This window comes from Motacilla alba, chromosome 3, assembly GCF_015832195.1.
Source record: "Motacilla alba alba isolate MOTALB_02 chromosome 3, Motacilla_alba_V1.0_pri, whole genome shotgun sequence".
NCBI lineage: Eukaryota > Metazoa > Chordata > Aves > Passeriformes > Motacillidae > Motacilla > Motacilla alba.
In genome coordinates this window covers 86,723,391-86,748,636 of record NC_052018.1, presented here as the reverse complement: position 1 = coordinate 86,748,636, position 25,246 = coordinate 86,723,391, and the positions used below count along the sequence as shown (strand labels likewise).

The 25,246-nt window shown below is 41.9% G+C and overlaps 1 protein-coding gene across 3 annotated transcripts; it reads left to right on the top strand.

The window, feature by feature from the left end:
• Window positions 1-1,651: 1,651 nt before the first annotated feature.
• On the top strand, window positions 1,652-24,590 carry RHOQ (ras homolog family member Q). Of its 3 annotated transcripts, none has more exons than XM_038130341.1 (5): window positions 1,652-2,303; window positions 2,461-2,519; window positions 17,547-17,711; window positions 18,450-18,545; window positions 19,288-24,590. In XM_038130341.1, exons 1-5 carry the CDS (start codon window positions 2,162-2,164, stop codon window positions 19,318-19,320), a joined length of 495 nt encoding a protein of 164 aa, XP_037986269.1. In that variant the 5' UTR covers window positions 1,652-2,161; the 3' UTR covers window positions 19,321-24,590. The 3 variants fall into 3 exon arrangements, with proteins under 3 accessions (XP_037986269.1, XP_037986268.1, XP_037986267.1); XM_038130340.1 differs by having other exon boundaries at window positions 1,663-2,303; window positions 17,614-17,711; window positions 19,284-24,590; XM_038130339.1 differs by having other exon boundaries at window positions 1,669-2,303; window positions 19,284-24,584.
• Window positions 24,591-25,246: the final 656 nt, after the last annotated feature.

Sequence of the window (25,246 nt, the reverse complement as noted above, 5' to 3'; positions counted from 1 at the left end):
TCCACTGGGGCAGTTGGTTGACACTGAGCAGATTCTAACACATCCTTGAGAAGCTACTGAAAGCCAGAGAAGTTAAAGACAATAAACAAATTCCCAGAAAGTTTTGAAATGTGTATTCTCCTTAGAGCTGCACCCTCCTTATCCCACTGCTGTGGGTGCTGGCTGGAAAATGACATCCGCAAAGGGTGGAAAACAAACCAAGTAATTATGCTGCGCATGAAACCAACAGTCGTACACCCCTATGGGTGATTCCATAGAGCCATATCACTCTTGTTAGGACTCTTGTTAGGTTTTTCGAGGTCCCAGTCCTTCAGCTATGTAATTCCCTGGCTGTACAACCAGCCAGACTAGTGAGGAGAGAGCCAAGGTGAGGGTTTCAGTTTGCCAGTTCTGTATCTTCATTTTCTCTAAATATTTAGCGCAGACTAATTGGTTATGCATTGTCTGAGCAAGATGGAGGACTGGATGAGAATCATTTGGCTGAGATTGTGCAAGTTCAAAATGATGACTACGGGATTTGGGAAGCAACACTAGCAATTAAGCAAGCAGCAGAGTGGAGGAAGTATACTTCCCATCAATTGTGCAGATGGCAGCCTAGGCTGCTGTTGCTCAAGGATGTGTTGGGTACCCCTAAATGTATACATGGGCAAGCAAAAGGGAAGTGAATGTCACCTGGGCCACTGAGTATCTGTGTGATTTCAAGTCCCTCATGGATACCTGGAAACTTCTAAAGCAGTTTTCCTGGATGTGGTGCCATAACCCACCCTGAAACAGCTGCTCACTAGTAAAAGTGATCCTGCTCCTGCAGGACATATCTGCTCACTAGTAAAAGTTGTTGTCTGGGAGACTTGTGTGCTGAGTCCTGCACAGGCTGCCAGTTGACTTCTCGGTAAATCCAGCTTTCTTTTATTGCTGCCACTTTCCAAGGGCTGAGGAAATACCTCCCGGGGCAGCTTCTGTCTCTTCATGGGTTTGATGCTCTCTGGGTGAATTGTGACGAGATTGCACCGGAGCAAGCAGTCTTGGATGTCCTGCTCACACCCTCTGTGGTCTGAAGGCATGAAAGCTTGATTGACTAAGCTGAAAAACTTGCAAAGTAATAACTTTTGTTTTTTTGTCCTGGTTTGGAAATGTGTTTCATTGAATATTCAGATAACTTTTTGCAATGTGGGATTTGCATTTATTTTCTCCCTGAAGCATGTCAGATCAAACAGAAACACAAACTACACAACACAGAGGTCTCCTCATGGCTTGCACTGTTGTGTGCGGTTTTTGTTGTAATTGGATAGGGCTTATAGCACAAATCTGGAAAAATTGTAAACTAAAAAAGGCAATTGTTTCTGTCTGACTGTAGACGTATTTCACACCATTTGAAAATGTGAAGTTGGAAACAGCATGCTTAGGTGACAGCCTAGTGCCACTGAACAGTGGGACTTTTGCCACTGACACTAGTGGGAGCATGATTTCACTTATTTTTCATGCAGCATCTCTTTCTAGGTCTTGTCCTCTGGTCCTTTAGCCTTACAAACGGGTACTCAAGCCTGTTCAAATGACACACCTTGGTGTTCTTAAATCTGTTCCCACTACTGAATTTAGACCCAAAGACAACAAACTCAGTGCAGAAAAAAATCCTTTCGCAACCCGCTGATTATTTTCACGCTTACCGGCAGAGTTAGGGACTAACACCAGAGGATGCTACCGGAGTTTCCTTTGTAGGCACAGGGCGATGGTGGGGGATCACCACAGAATCAACGCGGCCCCGCCGCTTGCGCGGGGGGCTCGGGGTGCCCGCAGCGCCCGAGTAACTTGCGGGGCGGGGAATCGCCGGGTGCTGCCGTGCATGCGTGTGCGGGCAGCGGGGCCGGGGCGAGGGCCGCTCTCGCACAGCGGCCCCGGCCCTGCAGCCCCGCCGCCCGCCCGCCCCCGCGCGGGGCGCCCCTCCCGCCTCCCCGGCCCCGCGCCCGGCCGGGCGCTCCCTGCGCGGCGCGGCGCGGCCGGGGGAAGGCGGCTCCCGCCGGGCCCAGCGCGGCAGCGGATGGCGGGGGGGCCGTGCCCGGCGGGGGCCGGCGGGGGCGCCCGCTGAGCGGCGGCGGCGGCGGCGATGCCGAGGGGCCCGGCTCGGCGGGGCGCGCCCGTGGGGCCATGAGGGCGGGCTCCGGCCATGGCCCATGGCAGCGCGGCGGTCATGCTGAAGTGCGTGGTGGTGGGGGACGGCGCCGTGGGCAAGACGTGCCTGCTGATGAGCTACGCCAACGACGCCTTCCCCGAGGAGTACGTGCCCACCGTCTTCGACCACTACGCAGGTGAGCGGGCGGGGGGTCCCGCTACCGCCGGGGGCGGCAGCCGCTCTCTCCCCTCCCTCCTCCCTCCATCCCCCGGCCTTGCCCTGCCGGGGGGGCCGGCAGAAGAATCGGCCGGGCTTGCCCCCCCTCACCCGCTGTGTTTCTTCCCCCCTCGCAGTCAGCGTTACCGTCGGGGGCAAACAGTACCTGCTGGGGCTGTACGACACCGCCGGCCAGGTGAGTGTCAAGCGCTGCCCGCGGATCCTCGGCCCCGTCCCCCCGCCCGCCGGCGATCCCGGCGCTGAAGTTATTCGCAGGGCTGTGGTGCGGGCTGGGCTGTTCAGAGGAGGGTTGGCGGGGGTCGGGGGCGACTGATAAAATCCGGCTTTAAAAGAAAGCTATCGATCCAACCTCGATTCCCGAGGGCGGGCAGGCGAAGACGGGCTTTATTTTTAGCGGTGCTGGGGCCGAGGCGCCACGGCATCGCCCGGCGCTGGGGTGGGGTGATGCCCGGCGCCTGCGGGGCAGTGCTCCGGGCCGGGCATGGCCACCGGCTAGACCCCCTCGGGGTGCCAACCCTCCCGCCGGCTTTCAGGAGGGAAAATGTGTCCCGTTCAGCACAGAGGGCACACGCTGCCTCAGCCGCCTCGGGTCGGATGGAGAGCTAGGCTGCCGCAGCTTGCCTTGGTTGTGGTTTACAGCTCTCAAATAGCTACAAAGAGTTGTTCGAACTAAAGGTGGAAAATAACAACGTGTAATTCTCAGCCACTGCCTTTGAGATAACCTGGGTTTCTTTTGCTGTCCCAGACTACTCAAGTGATTAATTTGGTTAAGATCATTACAGCCAGTTGTGAAAGATGCTGTGATGTCAGCATGGCTTTTAAGTAACTTTAATGATGGATAAAATACTGGATGTTTGAAGGGGTCACTGGTCTAGTGGTTTCTAAAGGGCTCCATGATTCAAATCATCTCTTCCTTAGCTTAACTTGCATGGCCCCAGCCACGAGCCAAGTATGGTCTCCAGGGTTAGAGTACTTTCTGGGAATTGCTTATTTGAAACCGTTTGTGAAGAGCCTGACCCCAGGAGGTGCAGAGCTTATACAGAAACGCAGCATGGGTTTCTGTAAAGTTGTGTATTCCCTATATTAAACTTCTTCTCGCAGTGTGAGCATGTGCTTTGGTCTCACATGACCTCAGACATGCTTCCTTGTTGTAAAGAGCAACTCGTAAGACAATCTCACTGAAGTCGCATAGACTGAAGCTGTAATTTTTAACCATGTTGTTCCTATACTTATTTGAACAACTGCTGCCTGAATTAGTGTACCTTTTTAGATCTGTACATAGCCTTGAGTTAGGGAATCAGTAATTAACTAATGCTATATCTTTGTTAGGCCTGAAATCAGTAAAAAAATTAATTCCATGAGAATTGTAGGAAACAGCGCCATTTCCAGAAAGCTGATACCCTGAAGGATGAGACTCTTCCCACAAAGGCTGACTTCATGCTTGTCATCTCCCTGATATAAACACAAGCTAGTCAAATTTGTGCCAGCTAAGTGCATTTCTTATTACTATCATAATCCTGTTTTTTAATAGGAATTAGTTCAGAACACAGCTTTAAAATGTGGCTAAAGTAGGTTGCAAAGTGAGGATCTAGTGCTCAGACAAAGCATTTGGTTAGAGCGCAACTTTTTTTTTTTTTTTTTTTTTTTTTTTAATAATGATCTTTGAAAAGTGTGAAAGTGAGAAAGTGAGCCTAGCACTTCTGTACATATGCATGGTTTATTTGGGGATGCTTGTTCTGGGCTTGTTGCTATTAATGTGAGTATGGGTTAGCTCTGTGTAACCTTAACTAAGCTGGCTTTGTGGTACCCCACTCTGCCTGAATGTGCTGACTGCAAACACAGGTGACCTTTGGCCTCCTCAAAAGTCAGTAGGGTAAACTGACCAGTTTACAATAAGCAGCAAATTAAGGTGTTCCTGATACACTAAGAAAAACTTTTCAGTGTGAAACTGTATATAGAGAAAGTTGAGGTAAGCTTTTTTCCCCCAATTTTTGAAAAGCTGAAATCTTCATTTGGAATTCCAGGGCAGTTTTTGAGGCACCTAGAAATAGATCTTGTTGGCCTGATTCAAAGGACCCTCAGTTCACATAGGGTGTTTTAATGAGGCTACCTTTACAGATATATCTGGGTCTTGGCAAAACTCCTCATTTAGTCAGACCTGTGGCATTAATAAAATCTTCACCACTATCCCCATCCCACTTCAGCATGTTTGGGGAACTGATGGATGTCAGAGACTGCCCACGGGAGCCCCATCCCAACATCCAGTGCAACTAAAGAACGGAGTCTGTATCAAGATGCCAGTCCAGCAACTTCATTCAGTTAAAAGCTGCTTTGTCAGAGCAGCTGACAAGCCTGTCTTCCCAAAGCTACACAATAATAGAAAGCTTGCATTAAAGCTTAAATAGTAAAGACCAGAAAATACATGAGTGGATGATGTCTTCTCTATGTTGGGGAAACAGCATGCTGTACCTGGTACATGCCTGCTGCTTCCACAGACTTCCATATGGATCGGATACATTGCTACCCAAAGCTGGGATTTCTATGCCAGCGTACATCACTGCTTTTGTCTCTAATTCTGTCACCCCTAAATAATTTTAGTGTAAAATATTGGCCTGACAGTTTAGTTTTATAAAGCTTGGCTGTGTGTGATCACTGTGGTATCTAAGCAGTTCACAATCATCAGCAGGTTTATACTTCCAGCCCTGGACAAAGTAAATAGGTCCAATCTACAGATTTCAATTCAGGGGGAAGAGGAGTGAAAAGGGTTAATGAAAGTTCAGATAGTGACTTACTCCAAATCCATGCAGGAAGCCCTTAGCAGAAGAAAGATTAAAAACAAGATTTTGATTCATAGCTGGTGCACAGCAGGCTCATCACCCTTCAGTTCTGGCTTATCAGTGTGTGGGTCTCTTTAACTTGCGTGGTTATGTATTTAGCAACTTGTGACAGACTTTGCTTTGGCAGAGGAGTTGCAAGCTTTTGAGTTCATCCAGTACTCACTTCTAGCTCGCTTCCTCACAACACACACAGGATCACATGTAGTAACTATAACGATGACATAAGGCTCATATCTTCATGAGTTTAAAGTAGGTTGAAAACAAACCTATTAAAATCCCATTTTTTTCCCTGGTAATATATATAGCAAGGAAAAATGCCACTGGTGGTTCACAAAGTTCCGTTTACACACAGACCTTTGAGTGTTTGTGAGTTCAAGAAGGCTTTTCTCTGTCTGAAAATACTGAGGCCCTGGTTCAGCAGAAAATAGCCAGCAGAAAATAGCTGCTGGGCTGTGGAGGCTCTGAGAGCCCATTTGGGTTTGCAGCTGTGGAGGCAGCCTCCTGTGTCAGGGAGGTGGGCGGGCTTTTGGTGCCATTCCTCCAGCAATTCCTCCCAGAGGTGGAGCTAGCAGCTCCTTTTAGCCTTGCTGCGTGCTTTGGGTGGGCTTAGAGCAGGTCTTGGTTTCCCCAGAAGATGAGAACTGTGGAACCTACCTACACTGAAGACACATCAATGCACTGAAGTTTAAACATGAGGTGCTTGTGATACTAATGTTTGGAGGCCTCTGGCTTTGCAGCAGCCTCTTCTGGGAGACTGTGTGTCAGTGCTGCTCTTCATTGAACATGGGTACATGGCAAAATCAGCTTGGGAAGGGAACCATCACTTCATCAGGGGTCTATTAAGATCACCATGTTGGAGTGGTTTTGAACTGCTGACAAGTGATTATCATTTTGCTCTTCCAAGATATCAGAAGTAATGCTTCCAGCTCTCAAGATGTTAACATTTTTGGAGGAATGTCTACAAGCACTAACAAAGGTGTGCCACATGTCCCTTTGCCATGTCCCAAGTGGTCAGAATAAGTGGTAGGACACACAGGAGTTGCCTTTTGGGGATTTTGCTCTATATTCAAGGCTGTTGTTTAAAATGACAGTCAGAGTCTATCCTTCTGCTGGTTCCTTTTGCTGTAGGATTTTAATTTATGGTGCCCCTTTCTTCCAGTGGGTGCTGACCACATACAGGGGGAAGTCTTGCGCTGCTCCTGTGTCTTTGCTGTAAAGGAGGGTTGGGACTTAAAGGAAGGATGGGGGAGGCTGCAGTAGCAGAGCCTGTACTGCTTGTGTTGCTCTGGGAAGAGAGATGCTGAGGCATGGCATGACTGTTTTGAACAGATTTGGCACCAAGCCACCATCTGGACAGAGCAGGGTATGGTGAATTTTACTATGGTGCAGTGCCTCATAATAACATTTATATCCCTCAGCATCACTTACTGTTGATACTAAAGGGGCTTGGTCAGACAAAGCTGAGGTGAACTGTGTTCCTTGGCTCTCTGCTTTTATATCTCTGCCTTAAACACCCTAATACAGGGTCTGATACAATGAAGCTCTTGGTGCCTTCTCACCTGTCCCCAGAACAGTACCACAAAACATGGTATTCACAAGCACAGAACAAGCCGCTTCTTTGCACATCTCAGCTCAGGTGGTCACACTGGTTGCAGCCACAGCCATCTTAATTCAGATAAACTGATTTTTTTGGTTGTGACAGAAGCCCTGATGCTAAAGCAATTTTATGTTTAAGTTGGTCAGGCTGCTGAAGTGTATAAAGCTAACTCAGTTATTAGGGAGAGGAGTGTCTGTATTAAGGAGAAGTGTAAAAACAAATGGTTATAAATGTGAAGGTGTCTGTGTGTGAGGTGTGGTTATTAAAATGGATAGTTCCCAAACTTGTGGTGGTTGCTATAAATAAATAGCAGAAATCTTTATACTCCTTGCTGACTCTTTGTCTTGGCTTTGGTAGGTAGCCCTGGTCCTGCCCTAGGTACCATTCCAGTATCTTACTGAGAAAAGAGGCAGTTGCTGCTCTGTTGCAAAATAGAAATGTCCCTCCTCAGAGCACACTGCTCCTTCTGAGTTGCCCCTACCCGGCAGCCGTAGCTCCAAATGTCAGCCTGGAGTGAAGCAGTCTCACACAATGCAAAGCCTGCCACCCTTTACTGCAGAGGTGTAAACAACTGAGACCTCTAACATGATTTTGGCAGATGTAAACACGAAATGTTAGCAACTAACATCCTGTCCCCTTTCTGCCCCCCTGTGCCTCCCTCCTCCCACATGCATTTTCCCTCGCTCCCTTTACATGTCCCAGCCGAGCTGGCAGCTGGCACTGGGGAGGCTGTGAGCTCATGAGCTCACTCCCAGCCCAGCGTGCTGGCCTATGAATAGCTCAGCCTCCACTGAAGCTGCTCTGCGCCTCAGGATGTTGCCAGCCACGTAGATTTAACAACTGGATGTATGCAGATGAAATAAAAACATGCCTAGATTCTCCCTTTGGAATTTAAGTTTTTCAGTGTAAGAGGAGGTGAAGTGCCTGAGCTAACAATCTCTGTGTTTAGAGCTCTCTAGATGAAGGTTTAAGCAAAGACAGGCTTTCTCTTTAAAAGGAAAAGGACTTATACCTTCAGATTGGTTATTAAAAATGGCCTTGCAACAATAATACTCTCAGTGCAAAGCCTGCATCTAAACGCCTCTTCGTGAGCTGTGACTCATGCTTTGAAAGCACAGCAGCTTTCCTAGAAGGATAGGTAAGCACTGTTATCACCAGATGGGGAGTTGCAGAATGGGAGATGGTGTTCTGAGTTCCCAGAAGCATCCACTAGATAGATGTTGGAAACTCAAGACAGTTACATTTCATTTTCAGAGTGCTGAAAGCCCCACAGTACTTCTGATAGAGACTGAGTTATGTTAAAACCAAATCTAAGGGATGCATTTGAAAGTGTAGATCCTGAATATCTTTGCCACTTTAACAGCAAGGTAATGTCAGACCAAAATAAAGAACACAAAGCAAACCAAGTTTGACAGGTTCTCTGAAACTTCAACTTTTGATATGTTAAAAGCACATTTTTATGAAGACTACTGACCTAGGATGGACCCTTGCTAAACACTGATTACATGGCCAAGTAAAAAGCCCTTTTTTCCTGGGTTAAGAGTCAGAAGATATCCTTTAGTTTGTGACAGAGCACTGTCTGAATTTTACTAATTTTTAATTTCTTGGAGGCACGGTGGCATCTTACAATGCTATCTAAACATGACCAGCTAAAAAAACAACACTGAATACGAATAGTTACTGCTCTTCCAGCACAATGTTATTGCATATCCTCTTACTTCCCAAGTTCATTTTAAGATGGTGTGTGCACCTGCACTCAGCTGAATATCATATAATCTACAGCTGTGCTGCGGGAGGCAGGAGGGATGGAATGGGACAACTGGGTAAGGTAGCATGACTCGTGGAGATCTTCTGATAGAGAACATATGAGACCCTGGGAATTTTTGTCAGGCCCATACTCAGACTTCTCCATTGAAATCTGTTTTCTTGGCAAAGAACTCTACATATTTTGGTAAATAGGAGAAGTATAAAAATGCAGTTTTCATTTATAGCCTAACTCCTTATTCAGCCTCCAAAATACACCTTAAAAGAAAGTAAACAAAATTAGATGAGAGCAGTGACTCCATAGCATGGGCCTGCAATGTAAAAGGGTGTGTTAGGGTCTAATCCAAAGCTCTGTTAGCTGGCACCCTACTGCTGATTTCAGTAAACTTTGTTCCAGTTCCTTTATTAAGAACACATGGACAAAGTGGACGTAAAACCTGCTTCAGCAAGGTTTTGTTAGTATTCAAAATGATGAACCAGCTCTTCCCACTCACATACATCAGTACCTAAAAAATCTAGGAAATTGAAATGGTTTTGCCCTTTGCTGCATGTGGGTTTTCTTTAAATCTTTTGCCTTCATCTATCTTCATGTATCAACCTTTCTCTGTATCTGTGGGTTACTAGAAATTAATCTTTCATTTAAAGGTGAAAAGGATGTGCTTTTTCTTTATAGAGACTCCAGGAACCTGGTAATTAAGAAATAATATAAAGCACACAGATTCAAAATCCTGCAGTTCTATTGTGAATTATAAACGTCAACATCTCAAAAATGGAGGCTTTGGGGCAGAACTTCAGGACTTTTTTTTAAGCCTCCAAATCAGCAGTTGCATTCTAACAAAATTGCTCCTCCCCTAATGAGAAAAAATGCAAAATAAGGACACAGAGGAGAACTGTGTCCTTTTCCTGCTCTGTTGTTTTATAAGCAGTCTATTTGTTTGAATTGGTGATTGGGTGAGTTGTGTTAAGAAAAATGTCTGAGTGCTACATGACACTTTCAGCAGTTCTGAAGAGGTTGTGTTATTTGACACTTTACAGTTACTGTCCCCAGTCCGTTTTAATCCTGCTCCATGCTGCATCTGTGCTGTGGCACGTGTGCAATAATTCTTTGCTATGCCAGGCACTCGCTGGTGTGCACATAAAAATGCAGGTGGCAGCATTATTCTCCAGAGCAAAGCAACATCTGTCAGCATCCTAGGTGAGTATATTGCTTCACATGAATAAAACACAGATTCAGAGTACCTCAGGCAGCTTGTGCTCTAAATTAGATGTAGTCACAAATGCTTTAAGATCATCATAAGAACTTAGTGCTACTTCCTTGTTGGTCTGATTTCCAGTTGGGATTCAGTGTTGGAGTCCACAAGGGATGGATGCCAAGTGTGACCTGGGACGTGTCTTTAGTTATGACCAACAGATAGGCCAAGCTACAGGCAGTGAGATGGCTTTAAAATTCCTCACTTAAGAAAAACTGCTTACGGTTTTTCTTTCAATTGCCTTAACATCTGCTGAGTGTTGTATCACATTCTGCAATGGGAGCTGTTAGCCCTAGCAAATGTGACTTGATATAAATCAAGGTGCAGAAGACTCTTAGGAACTCCTTTCATTCCAAAAACTCTTTCACTGGGATGTGTTCATTCAAGGTGCACAGGATGGCCCTGCCACTCTTCTGAGAAGTTGTGTGATGGGAGCTAATCTTGAGGAGGCAGTAAAGTTGTAATCTTCTATGTGTTCCTCAACACTGGACTGAAGAATGTGCTTTTGGGGTTTATTTGTAAAAGGTGAAAGGGAATGGGACACCTAACTGATCAGTCTTGTTTGTCTGATCAGTCTTTATATAGGAAGCAAATGAAAAGATGTATCTGATATTATATGGATAACTGTATTAAACCAACTCTACTCTGTAGGCTGTTTTGCCTGTGAGAACAGGTCATACTCTTCTGTGAAAGTAAAGTCAGAGAATATATCTTTCCAAAGAGCAGGTTCTGCAGAGGATCTGTCCAGATCACATGTGTCAGGGTGCATTTTATTTTTATTTACTGTATCTGAAAGAATGGAAAATCCTGATTGTTCATGGCTGCAGGCACAACTGGGGTGAATTCCTTTCCTAGGGAAAATGGAAATCTGGATAGGGAAAAATGGTGTTCATTAAGTCACTGACAGTGAGAAAGAAATGCAGAGCTGGACTGAGATTTCTTATGGGCAAGGAGTGAAAGGATTTGTCCATACCAGCTACTCTGCCATTTCTTAGGAGCACCCTAGTAGGTAGACAACAGGTTTAAGTGAAGGTGCTCAAGTGAAACTGTGCCTGCAGTCAGCTGAATACATGTTCTGTTGATACAGATGCTAAAATAACAAGCCCTACAGAGAAAATTCAGGGACTTTCTCTTTTGGAAAACCAACCAGCAAGTTGAAGTTCTTATGGTGATGGAGAGAAGGGAGTGTGCTATTGAGACCATCTAGGAAAGCAGTTTAGCATCACCACATCACCACATGGCAAGATGTAGCATTTGGACAGTACCGAGTCCCCTGTTAAGGGTAGGATCAAATCTGATCACTTAAAGGCAGTTTTGTATATAATAAAAAAAAATATGCTGTCCTTCCTCTCTAATGATCTAAAATCCATCTTAACTAGGCTCCATCTTCCAGCTAGTTATTTCTGTCTATCCAGAAAAGCTTTTCAGAGATGTAAGCAGCTGCATGGTTCTCAATTATGCCAGAAGGAAAGTTTTGTTATTAAAAAAAAAAAAAAAAAGGTAATTCACAAACCCTGGGCTTTTTCAATGTATAATTCATACGTCCTTTGAACAGTCCTCCTCACAGGAATTCAGAAATGGATTTAGATCAGTTTACTTCATTTTTAGAATACAATGGAAGAGCACTTACTCTGCATACTTGCAGCCTTTTTTATAAATTAAAAATAGATGCTGGGCCCAAACCAACAGCTTTTTGCACTCTCTGGGAAACCTGTGTGAACAAACCACAACAGGACAATTCTGCTTTCTTTAGCAATGCAAGCTGTATTCTCAGAAGCCTGTGAAGAGACAGAGGGTCTGTAGTGCACTTTTCCCCTGCAGCCAGGGAATAATCACTGCATCTTTCTTGTTTTGCATGTTCAAAAGCTAGGGGCTACAGATGTAGGCAACTGAAAAATCAAATGCAGTCATCAGTGTAGCAGAGCTTGGGTCTTGGAATTGGCTAAGCAGACATTTTACGGCAATGCACTGTCAGTCCAAACTGCAGCTTTAGGCCAAATGGTCCTGCATTAGTGTTGTCTTGTGAGTGGCAGTGCCAGGAAACTAGCATCCTGGGGGACGCTCCACCCTTCTTCCTTTGCAAAGGGTTACAATGTTACACAGCCCAGACTGAAAAATTTGAAGAGTGTTTTAGCCAGGGAAGCAATTTATGCTTGGCATGGGGCAGTGCAGGCCACTTCCCTCTCTCTCCTCCCCCACCAAGTGTCTTGTAGAATCAGAAACCACAGGGTGATTCAGCGCAGTGAAGTCTGTTTCCTGGTGTACTTTTGGAGTAAGCAGTTGCTTTCAAAACCTTTAGATAGAGGCTTTGCCTGGTGCTTATGGCAAAACTGCAGATCAGCCTTTAATTCCAAATAATTTGGGGGAGATTGCTAGATGTGTCCAGAGGTAGCTGTGAGTTGTTACTAAGTCCACATTTAGGTACATCAGTCATTATGGTTCACTTGTTATGTTTTCCAAAATATTCAGGGGGCCTTCTGAAACAGAAACTTATTTTCAGGGAGGAAAACTGAAAAATGCAGTCTTGAAGGACAGCTTTGAAATGCATTTCAAAACTTGGCAATTCATAATGAGAGAGAAACTTGGCAATTCATAATGACAGAGGACTTTCTGACTCTTGTTACTATGAAGTGGTTAAAACAGACTTTTACCAGGGATTTTACTCTGCAAAACTCTGCCTCACTGTGCCCCTCTGAGCAGTTGTGATTACCCTTTGCTGCATGAAGGTTGGATTCCTCTAGCAACTCTGCCTGATGTCTATTTTTGGCTTCCCCTCTAAAAACAGATGGTTGGGAGTGAGAACCTCTCCTTACGATTGCTGTTGTAAGCTGTGAAAGCAACAGATGGTTGCTAACACAGAGATCACAGACGCAGAGGTTTTGAACTCCAGCTTTTCTTCCAGTGGTGCAAGCTTTATTTTGTTTCCACCCATCCACTTTATACCTCTTGGAACAGAAATAGGTTTATCAAGGATACGTCAGTATAACAACTGAAGATGCATTGTTAAGATTTCATTCCTAAACTGCAAAACACATAAAATAATTCATTACTTTGGTTCCGTCAGAACAAGACAATGAGTGTGGATTAAAACATAACACACCTTAGGCCCTTGCATCAGTGTTAATGATATACCATAATTTGATTTCTCCTGTTTTCTTAAAAACACTAACAAAGAAATAAAAATCAACCAGACAGATCTAGGTTAACACTGTCTTCACGACTTGCAATGGCTGATCTGAGAGGCCTGGACTTCCTCAAAGGTGTGGGAAGGTATTGGCTGCTAAGGACTAATTGCTTTTCATCTCTCCCAAGTGGCCAGAGAGGCCCTAATACCATTCCAGATGAGCAGGAGGCCTGTGGTCTCATACTGCTGGCAGAAGGGTAAGGGCCTCTGTCTCTGTGTCCATCACTTCACCTAGAGCCAGGAGGAGCATGATACCATAAATCAGGGGAGCGACAAGGTCTCTACATCCAGAACCTCTGTATGTCTGCACCTCACACCTCAGTGTTCTAATAAAGATAAGGAAATAGTGCTTTTTGGGGGTCAAGAAGGTTGTCCAGAAATTATTATACTCCACTTTTTCTGAGTTTATTTTTTTTAAATATCCCACTGCATGTAAGCTGTGTACATCAAAGGCTTTTGGAGTGCTTTGCAATGACTAATGCATTATTAAGCTAGCAAACCCCTACAGATGGGAGGATGCAAACAGAGAGAGGATAATGATTTGCTCAGGACTACATACTGTGTCAGTGGCAGAATTTGGAATACAGTTCCCTTTTCTTTAGCTATGTCTCAGCTGATATCCATAGAACCGGGCAAAAGTATCAGTTCAAAATCAAATGCATGATCTGAAACAGGACACTGTGTTCTGCTTTTGGTCTGAGCAAACCCATGAAATGAAGACTATTATAGTGCTGTGGAACTGCAATACCATTCTTCAGTCTGCATACAAAAAGTTTCTCAAGGCCTCTGTTTCTGGACAGGTAAATGTTGGAAATAGTCAGATTTTGGACATATTAGAGCAAATCCTCTTCACCATCAAAAATACAGTATTCAAATACAAGGCAGCAGAAAATCTCAGGCAGATTATTAGGTACTGTAACAAGGAAAAGAAGATCTAAAGGATAGATTTTAAGGAATCAAGATAAAGGCAATACTAGACATACCTTCAGACTACCATAAGAAGACATGGTAATTTTAAAGCCTGAATTTCCATTCTCCACTTTAAAAACAAAACCTCCCATTTGTAGTTGAGAAACCAAGTCCTTAGCTCCTTCATCTCATCTCCTTCTTTATGTCTGTTGTGTACTGGCAGCTGTCCTGGATTTCCACAGGGATACTAGGGAAATTATGAACAGCCCTGTTGCAGTGTCATGTCTTTTAGAGGGATCACAGCTCCACAGAACATTAATTAAGTCAATATTCTTGTGTCCAGTTTTATTTGAAGTTACTATAGCCCTCATATTTTCTGTATTCACCTACTTCAGCAAACACCTTTTTTTAAACTCTAGAGCATGTTGGAGAATGAGCTGTTTCACTATTATAGCCCCGAGTTTTTGAGACTCATACTGACTATTTCAATCCTTAGGGGCTTTCTTGCCCATCTTATTCACAATCTTAAAATATTCCTGCTAATATCCTTAAATATGCAGGAATATGCAGGACCTTAAATATTTTTGAGGTCTAAATATATATGCAGTGCCTCCTCCAATTACATTGTCTAATTAGTCTTATTGCTGTATAGTGTGGTATGTACATGCACTCAAATTGGAATTTATGTTGACTGGCTAGTATAATCAATTCTGCCGCTGCATTTCATTTTAGAATAAACCACATTTATTTCCCTTATACTAGATTCAGAAAATAAATTACAGTTAAAGCAATAAGATTTTTTCCAGGCTTCTCTAACATTCAGTCTAAATTAATTTGGTATTTCAGATTCTTCTACCAATTGTAGCAGTTATGCTGGCCCAATACATCAGAGAAAGTTTGCAGGTTTTTATTACTGTTTCTGAGGGGCTATTTGGAGGCAGAAGGATGGCCTTAAACCCAGAGGGCCTACTAGATGCTGGCAAAATTTAAGCAGAGTTTCTCCCAAGAGGACTCAGGACCAGTCCAATCATGTGGTGGGAGGCTTTGTTAGTACTCCTGCCACTATTAGTATCAATGCACACCTGATGTTCAGAGGACAGATAAGGTTTAAAGGAGAGCCTGGGAGCGCTGTCATGTTTCAAGCAGCGGGACTGGTGGGTATAGCCAAATTCTCTGGTAATTTAAGGAAGCTTAAATGCATGAAGCCACTGCAGCAAATACCACACACATTTTGGCTGTGGTACATGATGTAACCAATCACATTGTATTTGCCTTCTGTTTAACTCCTAATTGCACTTGCCCACAGCTGGCCCAGTGCAAGTGGAACAGGGTATAAATCAAAAGGCACATAAACAAATGCAGGAGCAGGAAAGGAGTTCAGACCTGAGACTGGCTTTAAGAAAATGATTAATATTTGCTATGAATAAAAGGTCCACCTGTAATTTGAAATGGATTAACTAAAGAGCTATTTTAAGGTTAATGGACTAACAGTAATTTCCGGTGACAGTGAAATGCTTTCTCCATTCCAGCATTTAGTGTAGGCAGTATTCTAGTTATCCTAATCCAGTCAGGAGATTTTTAGAAAATGCAGAGTATAGGGATGGCAGCTCTTTAGTGGTAGGAACAAAATACAGCTTTTAACTAGATTTTTAAAAAATACAACTTAATTCACTAATACCCCACATATGATTTAGAGCTGAATTTGAGAGCAACTGATGGATCCACTGTGTGTCCTTTCATGCAGATTTTGCACTCCAGGGAACAGAGTAATTGGTAGTTGAGAAGCTTCTTTTAGGATTTTAATCTCCACCCAAGAAAACAGAGTGCAACCCTGAGCAGGATCTAGCTATATTCGGTAGTAGAAATGAAACATAAAATACATGCCTAAAAAAACTAACTGAATGGTAAAAGAGTTTCAACTTCCTGTGTTGGTGTTTTGAAGTTATTTCTGCTTTCTATGATGAATGTCCACAGATTTGGAAGAGACATGGTTACTGTTTCTTTCTTCTGAATCAGGGCAAGAGCCAGACAGTGGCAGGGAAAAGGCCTGTCAAATGTTGTAGCTTCAAAGTGGTGTCAGTTACTGTGGTTGTGAAATTGGGAAGCCATGTCAACAATTAAGCATGCTCTAGCTAATTGACAAGCCTGTTTACAAAACTAGAGTGGATACTCAAAATGGCACAAGAGTATGACAAGGAATGATCACCTCCTTGCTACTGCAGAATTTCTGCCTGTGCTTGTCTTTCCTCCAGTTCATGAGAATAACAGCTCTCTTCCCACAGCTGTTGACTTCCAAATGGAAAAATGAGCCAAGCAGAAACTGTTCTGAGGAAGTTCTCACAGTTTTTTTGACATTTTAGTGACCATGTTTAAAACCTAACAAATCAATGAAGGGCGTTTCTGAGGGTGTGACTATAGGTTAATAATCTAGTAATGTGGCTGTTCCCAGGGAAACAAAAATTTAATTTTCTATCTCATTTCAAACATGGACTTGAATTATATTTCTGTCTCTATATTTAATGAAGAAATAATTGCAATATTTGTGAGATTTAATTAAGATGGGGAGTTTACATGGGAAAGAGGGAAACTGCTGCAGCAGCCCTAATAAACTGGTGTTTACTGTGGAAGGTATAAATCCAGCATTTGCTAGTGTCTCTGCAATGCCTGGCCTCCGTCTTAGTTATCTATGTTGCAAAACCCATCAAAATTCTATAGTAGGAATGGTAAGGCATTGGTTCACTGCCAAAGACCAAAAGAAGCCTTGCAGAGAGAGGCATGTTCCCTCTGGCTGTTAGCTAAAACATAGGGCAAAAATCCACTTTCTCCCTTGCTAGAGAGAACTCTGATTTACATGAGGGGCAATGCTGCTAGGTACTCGTCTTGCCACAGTATTGTATACCCTGGCAGTAGGACTGCTGACTTTAAATGCTGGGGCTCTAAAAGGCCTAAATAATCTTTTCACACTAACTCCTCCCCCACACTCCCAACAAACAAACAAACAAAGGCATTAATATTATACGGCATTATATTCCATAGTGTTCTTGATTCTGAATTTTGGTTCCATCTGATCCTTTGCTGGGCTTGCTAGTAGAAAGCACAGTCTAGACAAAAGAGGTCCCTTCTGATCCTTCCTACTGCCCTGAACACTAGGAACAGGACTGCAAGGTTTCTAAGAAAAAAAGAAAATTCTAAGGAGGGCTTTAAATATCACCTCTGTGTATGATCCTAATTAGAACATTCAAGTGCATCGAACAGCCTTAATCTAGTCTAGCTTTGTATAACCTGCATGACTCTACAGCAGTCACACCTGCTCATTTCTCTACAAATACTAGTCTTTGATCTGCAAGTATGTTTGAGCCATAAGCCTTTTGTTGTTTTTTTTTCCTGAAAACTTTTTGAATGGTAATCTTCTGCATATTCTCATAGAGAAACAAGTTTCTATCAGTATTAACACATTTTTCAAAATATTTATGTTCACATATAGTTATCTTCATATGTACATTTTGCTCTAACAGCAACTCTAACCAACTTGGAATAGTTTTAAACATTCAGAAAGTCTGCCTCAACAACCTTCATGAAATACAAATACAGTTTCTGACTATAACTGTTAAAATACAGGCAACAATTTAATATTGCAGATAACAGAATTTTTCTTCCTTAGGAAGACTATGATCGTCTGAGACCTTTATCTTACCCTATGACCGATGTCTTCCTTATCTGCTTCTCAGTGGTAAACCCTGCTTCATTTCAAAACGTGAAGGAAGAGTGGGTACCAGAGTTGAAGGAATATGCACCTAATGTTCCCTTTTTACTAGTAGGAACACAGGTATATTTGGTTCTGTTCTACTTTATTTAAACAATTACGATCATTGTATGGTGCCTTTTCTCTGGGCTGGAAGTTGAGGCCCAACAGGACCCGAGCAGCACCTCCTTCTGCCTTTGGAGGAACAACCCTTACAAGTGGCAGAAAAACACAGATATGTGTTGTTCTCCAATGAGCTATTTCCATTTTGTTAAAAAAACTTATGTCCGTTGTAAACATGGTGGCAAGATGGGCTGCATGTCTCCCATGTGACTTTCTAAAAAGTCATGGGACTTATTGAGTAAAATTGTCTGCTCATGCCCATGTTACTGGAATTACTTGGGTTTACAACTATTAGTCACATGCAGTATTTGCTGAAGCAAAGGAGAAGGGCAGAAATGAGACAATTTCCTCTTGCTTCTCGTGGGTAGTGGACTGGGCTTCATTTATGAAGTGACCCACATGCTGGTGTTGCCTTTGGGTTAATCTTTCTGCCACTGCATTTGGTATTCTAAGATGATCACATCTAATTGAAGTGCTAAATTACAGAATAAATGTTTCTAGCTTCTAGATTAAAGGTTCACAACTTAAATTGAGGGCTCTTGAATCAGGAAGGGTCCACGATCTGAATCATGACATGACTCCATTTTTATAGAGATAATATTCCATTGAATGATTGTCCTTTAAAAAGAGGGTATCATATTGCCTGCTGACTTTTGTTTAGAGTAAGTATTCCAGCATGACTCCAATCTTTCTTGCTAGATTGATCTCCGTGATGACCCAAAAACTCTGGCAAGACTGAATGATATGAAAGAGAAGCCCGTATCTGTGGAGCAAGGACAGAAGTTAGCAAAAGAGGTAAACTGGACACTCCTAAATGAAACCAAGTAACAAAGAACAACAACAAAACACCCCTATTTATACTTGACTTTGTCTTCCTTTATCACTTTTTGCATATGTTTTAGCAGTCCACATACAAAATCTTGTGACTGCTTACCAGTTAACAACACTTACATTAATGAGTAGACCTATGTAATTACACTTTTGTGTCACTAATAGCTCTAATTTTCAGTGTAGACACTTGTAAAAGCTATACAAGCTATATAAATATTACTCAAAGATAATTAAAATCCACTGACTGGTTGAGGTTGGAAGGGAATTCTCCCGCTCGAGCAAAATGTTGGAAGCATCTTTTAGATATTATTTGAGAATGTTATACTACCACTGTAACTACTGTGTGGATAATGCTTATCAGGACACTTACAGAGCCTGTATTTTTGAAACCCAAATGAGTAGTGTAATTTTTTTTTTGCTCTTTAATTATCAACCATATCTTAGGCCTCCACTGCCAATCTAAAGAACTTACTTGTTTCCCATAGAAACCAACCAACTTAAATACCTTCCAGATCTTTGGACTAAAGACTTATTTTCTCCTACAGGGGGTGCACATTCAGATAACTTTTTTTTAGATTGCAGCCAAACATTGTAATGTTGCTATGGGGTGGGGGGGGGGGGGGTGGGAAAAAAGCAGAAGTGCCCAGATGGAATTGAACAGCTGAGACATACTGCTATTGAATTAACTTATTTTCTTGACAGATAGGAGCCTACTGTTACGTGGAGTGTTCAGCTTTAACACAGAAAGGACTGAAGACTGTTTTTGATGAAGCTATTATAGCCATTCTAACTCCAAAGAAACACACAGTGAAGAAGAGAATAGGCTCAAGATGCATAAACTGCTGTTTGATCACGTGAGAGACATTTGACAATGGCCAGGCTAACTGTGAAATTCTACTGATTTTAAATACAATGCAGTAAGTACATAGTGAATTTGTTCCAGGTTTGAAAGTTAAACCTACGTTTCTGCCTTCTACAACCAGTGAAATCCAGAGGAATAAAATCAAACTCAATGAACTTGTAATAAGAAGCCACCACATCTGTTAGAAATATTTTATTCAGACTGGAAGGTACAATCTCTCAGGGTTACACAGTCTAGAGGAAGCAAAAACTGCACCATGCTGAAAAGGCATCTACGTGATTTTACTGAGTGGAGATGCTTGGCCTGAAATACTCTAACTGAATTTGGACAGTCTTCTGCTTTGACTATATATATATATATATATAATCTCTTAAAAAACCCCAACTTTTGCACAGTCTGTCTGGAATCTGCACAAAGAAATACCTTGTCTCTTTTTGCTCCAGTTATCTGCTTTTGTATGTAAGCTGCTTCCGGTTCCAGTGTATCCACAGAGGTGCAATAATCAGACCAGCCATATAGCCAAAGGTAGCTCCGAGGGAACAGGAAATGGGCCATACCTGAAGGGAGAATGCAAGGTAAAAGCAGACAATGAGGAAAATGTCTCTGTTTTTTTGTACTTCATGAGCACAAAGTCTAGGTACTGAAAGACAGTAGTCTTGTTCTACTTTAAAGCTTGATGTGCTTTCCTAAAAATGCCAAAAGCGTAACAATCATCTTCATGAACACTAAATGCTGTTGTACAGTTTTTAATTAATATGCATTAAAATGTAAGCAGGCTTCTGGCTATTGCAGACTTTAGTTTGATAGTCCAAAAACTATGTGGAAAAAAACACCCCTTAGAAGTATCTATATCCCCTGAAACAATCAGCTGACCTAACTTCCTCCTCTGCTGTACACATTTGGATACCTACAGATTTCTCAGCAACTTCTCCTTTCAACATCTCATGGTGTTTTGAAACTTTCAGATGTGTATAGAGGAATTAGTATTCAAATAAGCCCAGAGACTGAGATAGATAGATACATAGAGGTTGTTGGCTTTTTTCTTGAAAAGTATGTGAAAGGATAAATTTCCGTCTGGCTAGCAGTAGGGAGGAAACACAAATTTGGAAGCTGACTGAACATCCTGCACCCAGATCACCAAACTTGTAGTAAGCCAGTTATGTCAAAGAGAGCTTTAATTATATGCTCTGTTTTCTACCATAAGAAAAGGAAGCCAGCTCAATGGATCTGACTCTAACAAACCATCTTGTACTGAGCCAGAGTAGTAATGGAATTCTTCCCTGCTCTATTTTTTTTTTTAAATTTGTATCGATTTGCAGGGAGAAGTGGCCAAACCAAGACTTAACCAGTTTGTCATCAGATGTAACTTATAGTACCAGTCCACTACATACTGCATTTGATGAAGGTCTCAACTAAGGTGGTAATTAATTTATTTATTTTAGAATAAACAGAATTCCTAGGCCTTTTTTTTTTTTTTTTTTTTTTTTTGCAAGGACAGGTTTACAGTTCCTGCTGTATAGTGCATATTCCTAAAGCAAGTACGGACTGGACTCTCCAATTCTTTTGTTTTTCAAATTAAGGGGGATATGTTTCCCCCTCCCCCTAGTACTTGAGACTGAGAAATGCACTAGACAATAGAGGAAATATCCCAATCTCCAGCCTTCTTTTCTACTTCACTTTGACTTGCAATTCATGAATATCAAATGAACTTACTCTTAATGGTACTGGTTCCTCCTTTCATTCATTTTCCTAGCTCTGATTCTTCTCTTTACTTCATTATCACTTAAAAGAATATGTTTATTCACATCCTTTGATCATGGGAATTTTAACTATGAATAAGAGTATTTCGTCCTCTGCTCTTTCATCTTCAGTTTCCTCAGTTGTTTCATCTTCACATTCCTTAGCATTTACAGCTTTATATGTTATTTGGAGGTCTTAAGGAGTGTAGCAAAGATGATTATTAAACAAGGTGCCTTAGGTACTCTTTATTGACCTTGTTTCATTCTTTCACTTTCATACATTCTGTCTCTGCTGCTTGTTTTTGTTGCTGAGTATTTCAGCAGTTGCCTCTCAAGCCAAAGATTTGCTTGTTTTCATTCATTTACTGTGTATAGTAGATCATCTATAAAAAGCCTTGAGAGGCTTTGGCATGGTAAGTATTACACACATTTGAAACTCACATAAGTTTGTGGCCTTGGCTAAACTTACACTTCAGGTTGATCTTTTCAACTTTTAAACAAAATGTAATTATTTCTAGCATTTTGCATATTACACATGTCTACAGGACAAAACAATAAAAAAGTCCCTGAAACCCTCCTGCTCACTCAGTAATGTTCAGATGGAACACAAGTCATACTTTTTAATCCACTGATGAAGTCCAATACCACTCCAATATCCACAAAACTATGGACAAAGGCTTCTTAACTCGGTGGTGCTTTTACATCAAATTTGCTGAGTGATCAATGATCAATCCTTCATTAAATTTTTACCTACATTAGGTGAATTTGTAGTTGCCTATTTGCTTTCCAGAACTATAGGTAGATGATGGACTCTGAATTGATCATATTCCCCTAACTAGAGAGCAAATATCCCTGATGACCCAATGACCCTGTATATTGTGCTATTTTGTGTATAGTGGGTGATTATTGGTATGATTAAAAAGCTCTCTGATGACTGTTGTAGCCTCTTTCACCTGACTGAACTGCAACTCGGGACGTGTTTTTTCAATAGCTATGTAACTTTTAATATTAATTATGCCTCTGTCTGTCTTCTAAAACATTCAATTTTTGCTTTAGTTTTTAAAAGTCAGTGTTACCTTACATAAGTTTCAGGCTCTCTCTCTTAACAGTTGAATCTCTGACCTCTGAACACTCACAAATGGCAGGTGGACAAGATAGGGAACAAAGGGAAGAAAACATAAAACATGCCATCTCCCCATCTATGAATAAGACAGAAAGAGACACCACCTCATCCCTTCTAGTGGCATGGAACAGAGGGGTACTAGGCCAGGCACTTGCTGAGCTGCTTGGACAGCTCAAAGTAGTTCTGAGGGCAGTTTCATTGGCCTTTTGAAAAATCCCTAAGCACAGCCTGGACTTAAAGAGTGTTGCTGTCCTTCTGCCATTTTCTCTAACCCTCAAGACCAGGCAAAACCCCCTAACAAACAGGTAATAATACAAGTTTTGCACCTTTTATTCTTGACTGATGGCTTTTAGGCTACATATAGCCCGAGGCACCTATGGGTATATCTAAAGCAGCAAGTTATCAAAGAAACATTAGGATACGGTTCTTAAGCACATCAGCTGCACTAAAATAACACCACTTTCACATGCTTTTGACTGTCTACGAAAATGGGTTGCTTCTTTCTGTGGAAGTGGGTTGCTTTATTTTGTATTAGCTGCTGGCCTCATTTTTCTGAGACCCAATCACTTTCTTCTGGACCTCTTTAAATGACTTTGACTTACTCAAGTGGCCTGCTTTTGCCCCCTCTTTCATATTATCTCAAACTTGGTTTAAAGTCCTTGACTTGGTATGAACTGCCTGTAAGTGATAAAAATCTAAGCAGCAAATATCTGTCTGCCGGTTTCAAGAGATTCCATTCTGCTTGCTTAAAATATGCGACTTGTAATACATCCCTCTCATCCCCTGAGAACTTTTCAGTTCAACTCCTCCTACATCATGCTCCCTTCTGCCTGGAGGAAGCTGACATATCCTGCCCCAGTACTGAAGTCATGTCTGGGCTGGTCAGCAGCAGGGGAATAAGATGTTAGGCCACATGGCCTAGCTGCACTTTTGCTGAGGGGGAAGAAAGGCTGATAAGGAGAGAAAAGTGTGGGGAGTGCAGGAGATAGAATAGAACATTTTTCATGAAACTGTCATGAAATGCCTTATCTGTCTCAGCAGCTGGGAAGCATCAGCTACCATTCTCACAGCCTAACACAAGAAGAATAAGTTTACATATCAAATGCATAATGAAAAGGGCAATTTAAACAACCTGTAGATGATTGCTAGAAACCTGAACAGCAGCTTGGCAAAAACAAATCTTAACAAGAACAAAAAATGCATTTTAATGGACAGAACATGAGCCATGCTTATTGCAAAATGATTCTGACTTCTGCCATTTGTTTTTCTTTTTGCCAAAATTTTCTTTTTGCCTTTTCATCTGGCAGCAGTGTTAGGACTTCACAGGAATTTTTTTAGGCTAGCTTAATAGACACTGCAGAACTGCAAGGTTTTTAGTACATATTAGAACTCATTTTAAGAATAACGACTCAAAATAGGAATTGCCAATCTTTCAGGACACAAATGAGCTAGTTTTCCTCAGTGCTCTTTATAACACCTAAGAGTTTATGATGTGAGAATGCTTAGCATATTGCATGGAGAGCAGAGCATGTTGCAGGATCCCAGCAAGGTACCAAGCTCTGCTGGACTGTGCATGTAGCTACCAAAGCAGAATTCTGACTGCATGACAGTTTTGTCATCTATTACGAGTCTTGCGTCCCATGCAAGGGAATTACATAGACATTGATAAGGACATAAGGGCCAGCTTCTTACAGACTAGAGGAGCAACACAAAGTTTTTAAAGATACTATGAAGTAAGCAGCTGCCTGCTGGAACTTTCATTATACAAATGCAAATACAGTGGGGCAATCTACTGTACTTAGTTTTCAGTAAACTTAAGAGTGTTTTTCTCATATTCCTAAACATGATTTTTTGTATGCTTACTGTTTCAAAAGACTAATTTCTGACTGTCAATTAGAAGGCTATGTAATAATTTTTGTTTCATTTTAAAACTGAATAAATGAGCACAATTATTTTCTCTCCCTGTTTCTAACATGCCTTAAATTCCTGATTGTTTAGTCTGTACTGTCTTAAAAACTTCACTACATGCCTTTAATCTATTTTGGTTGCATGCACATGTTAACTACAAGTGTCTTATCACATTGTACAGAATGTGTGTGTTGACAAGCACACACCAAGAAGAAAGTGTGAGGCTTTTTTCAGGCTGGCATTTGTAACTAGAAGTTGATTTCATGGATTTGTGTTCTTAAGTTATAGCAAGCATAACAGCCTTTGATCTCACCATTAAGGTTTACATTGAGAAAACACATTATTAAATAAACAATGATAACCACACTGAAGTGGAACATGCTTCTACCTCTGTTTAAAACAACTCCAACTGCGTATTATCCCTTCTTCTCCTATTAAGCAACTTCTCTTACAACAAAACTTTCACAGTAGGTAGCAGATCCCAAAAGGAATACAAGAAGGAAACTCTCTGAGCTGTGTTAAGAAGAACCAAAGTAGAGTGAAAGTTTATAGTCCCATTTCAGCTTACTTGAGTAAGCACCAAGAACTGTACCCAAGATTCTCTGGATTATTTTTCAGGCTACAAATGTCTGAGAGATATCTAAGGTTAATATTTACAGTCATATTGGCTAAATTACATGGCAGTCAGTCAACTCAGGTGAGTTGTATCAGCACTACCTATTATGCTTGCAGTATCCACTATGAAGTAGGAATATAGCAATTTTACTTCTACCTAATGATAACACTGTAAGCAGAATATTGTTTCAAAGTCACTTTTTACCACTAGTAACAGGTACAGATCAAAATTATGCTACCAAAAATCCCTGGCTGCATGGGAGGGCATGCACACAACAAACACAGAGACATGATTTTAAAGTCTGTTATCAAAACATGCAATAAACCCAGGAATTCCCCAGAGAGCTAAATCCAGTTGTTGTCAGTGGCAAATGCTGTGTCTGGATTAATATATATAAGTGTGCTGATAAAGTTGTGG

Excerpts from the sequence above, each read along its gene's own strand:
- RHOQ (XM_038130339.1), top strand. The coding sequence starts at position 2,162 with ATGGCCCATGGCAGCGCGGCGGTCATGCTGAAGTGCGTGGTGGTGGGG. Across the intron at positions 2,520-17,546 it reads TGTACGACACCGCCGGCCAG|GAAGACTATGATCGTCTGAG; the intron begins GTGAGTGTCAAG and ends TTTCTTCCTTAG. Across the intron at positions 18,546-19,283 it reads GACAGAAGTTAGCAAAAGAG|ATAGGAGCCTACTGTTACGT; the intron begins GTAAACTGGACA and ends TTTTCTTGACAG.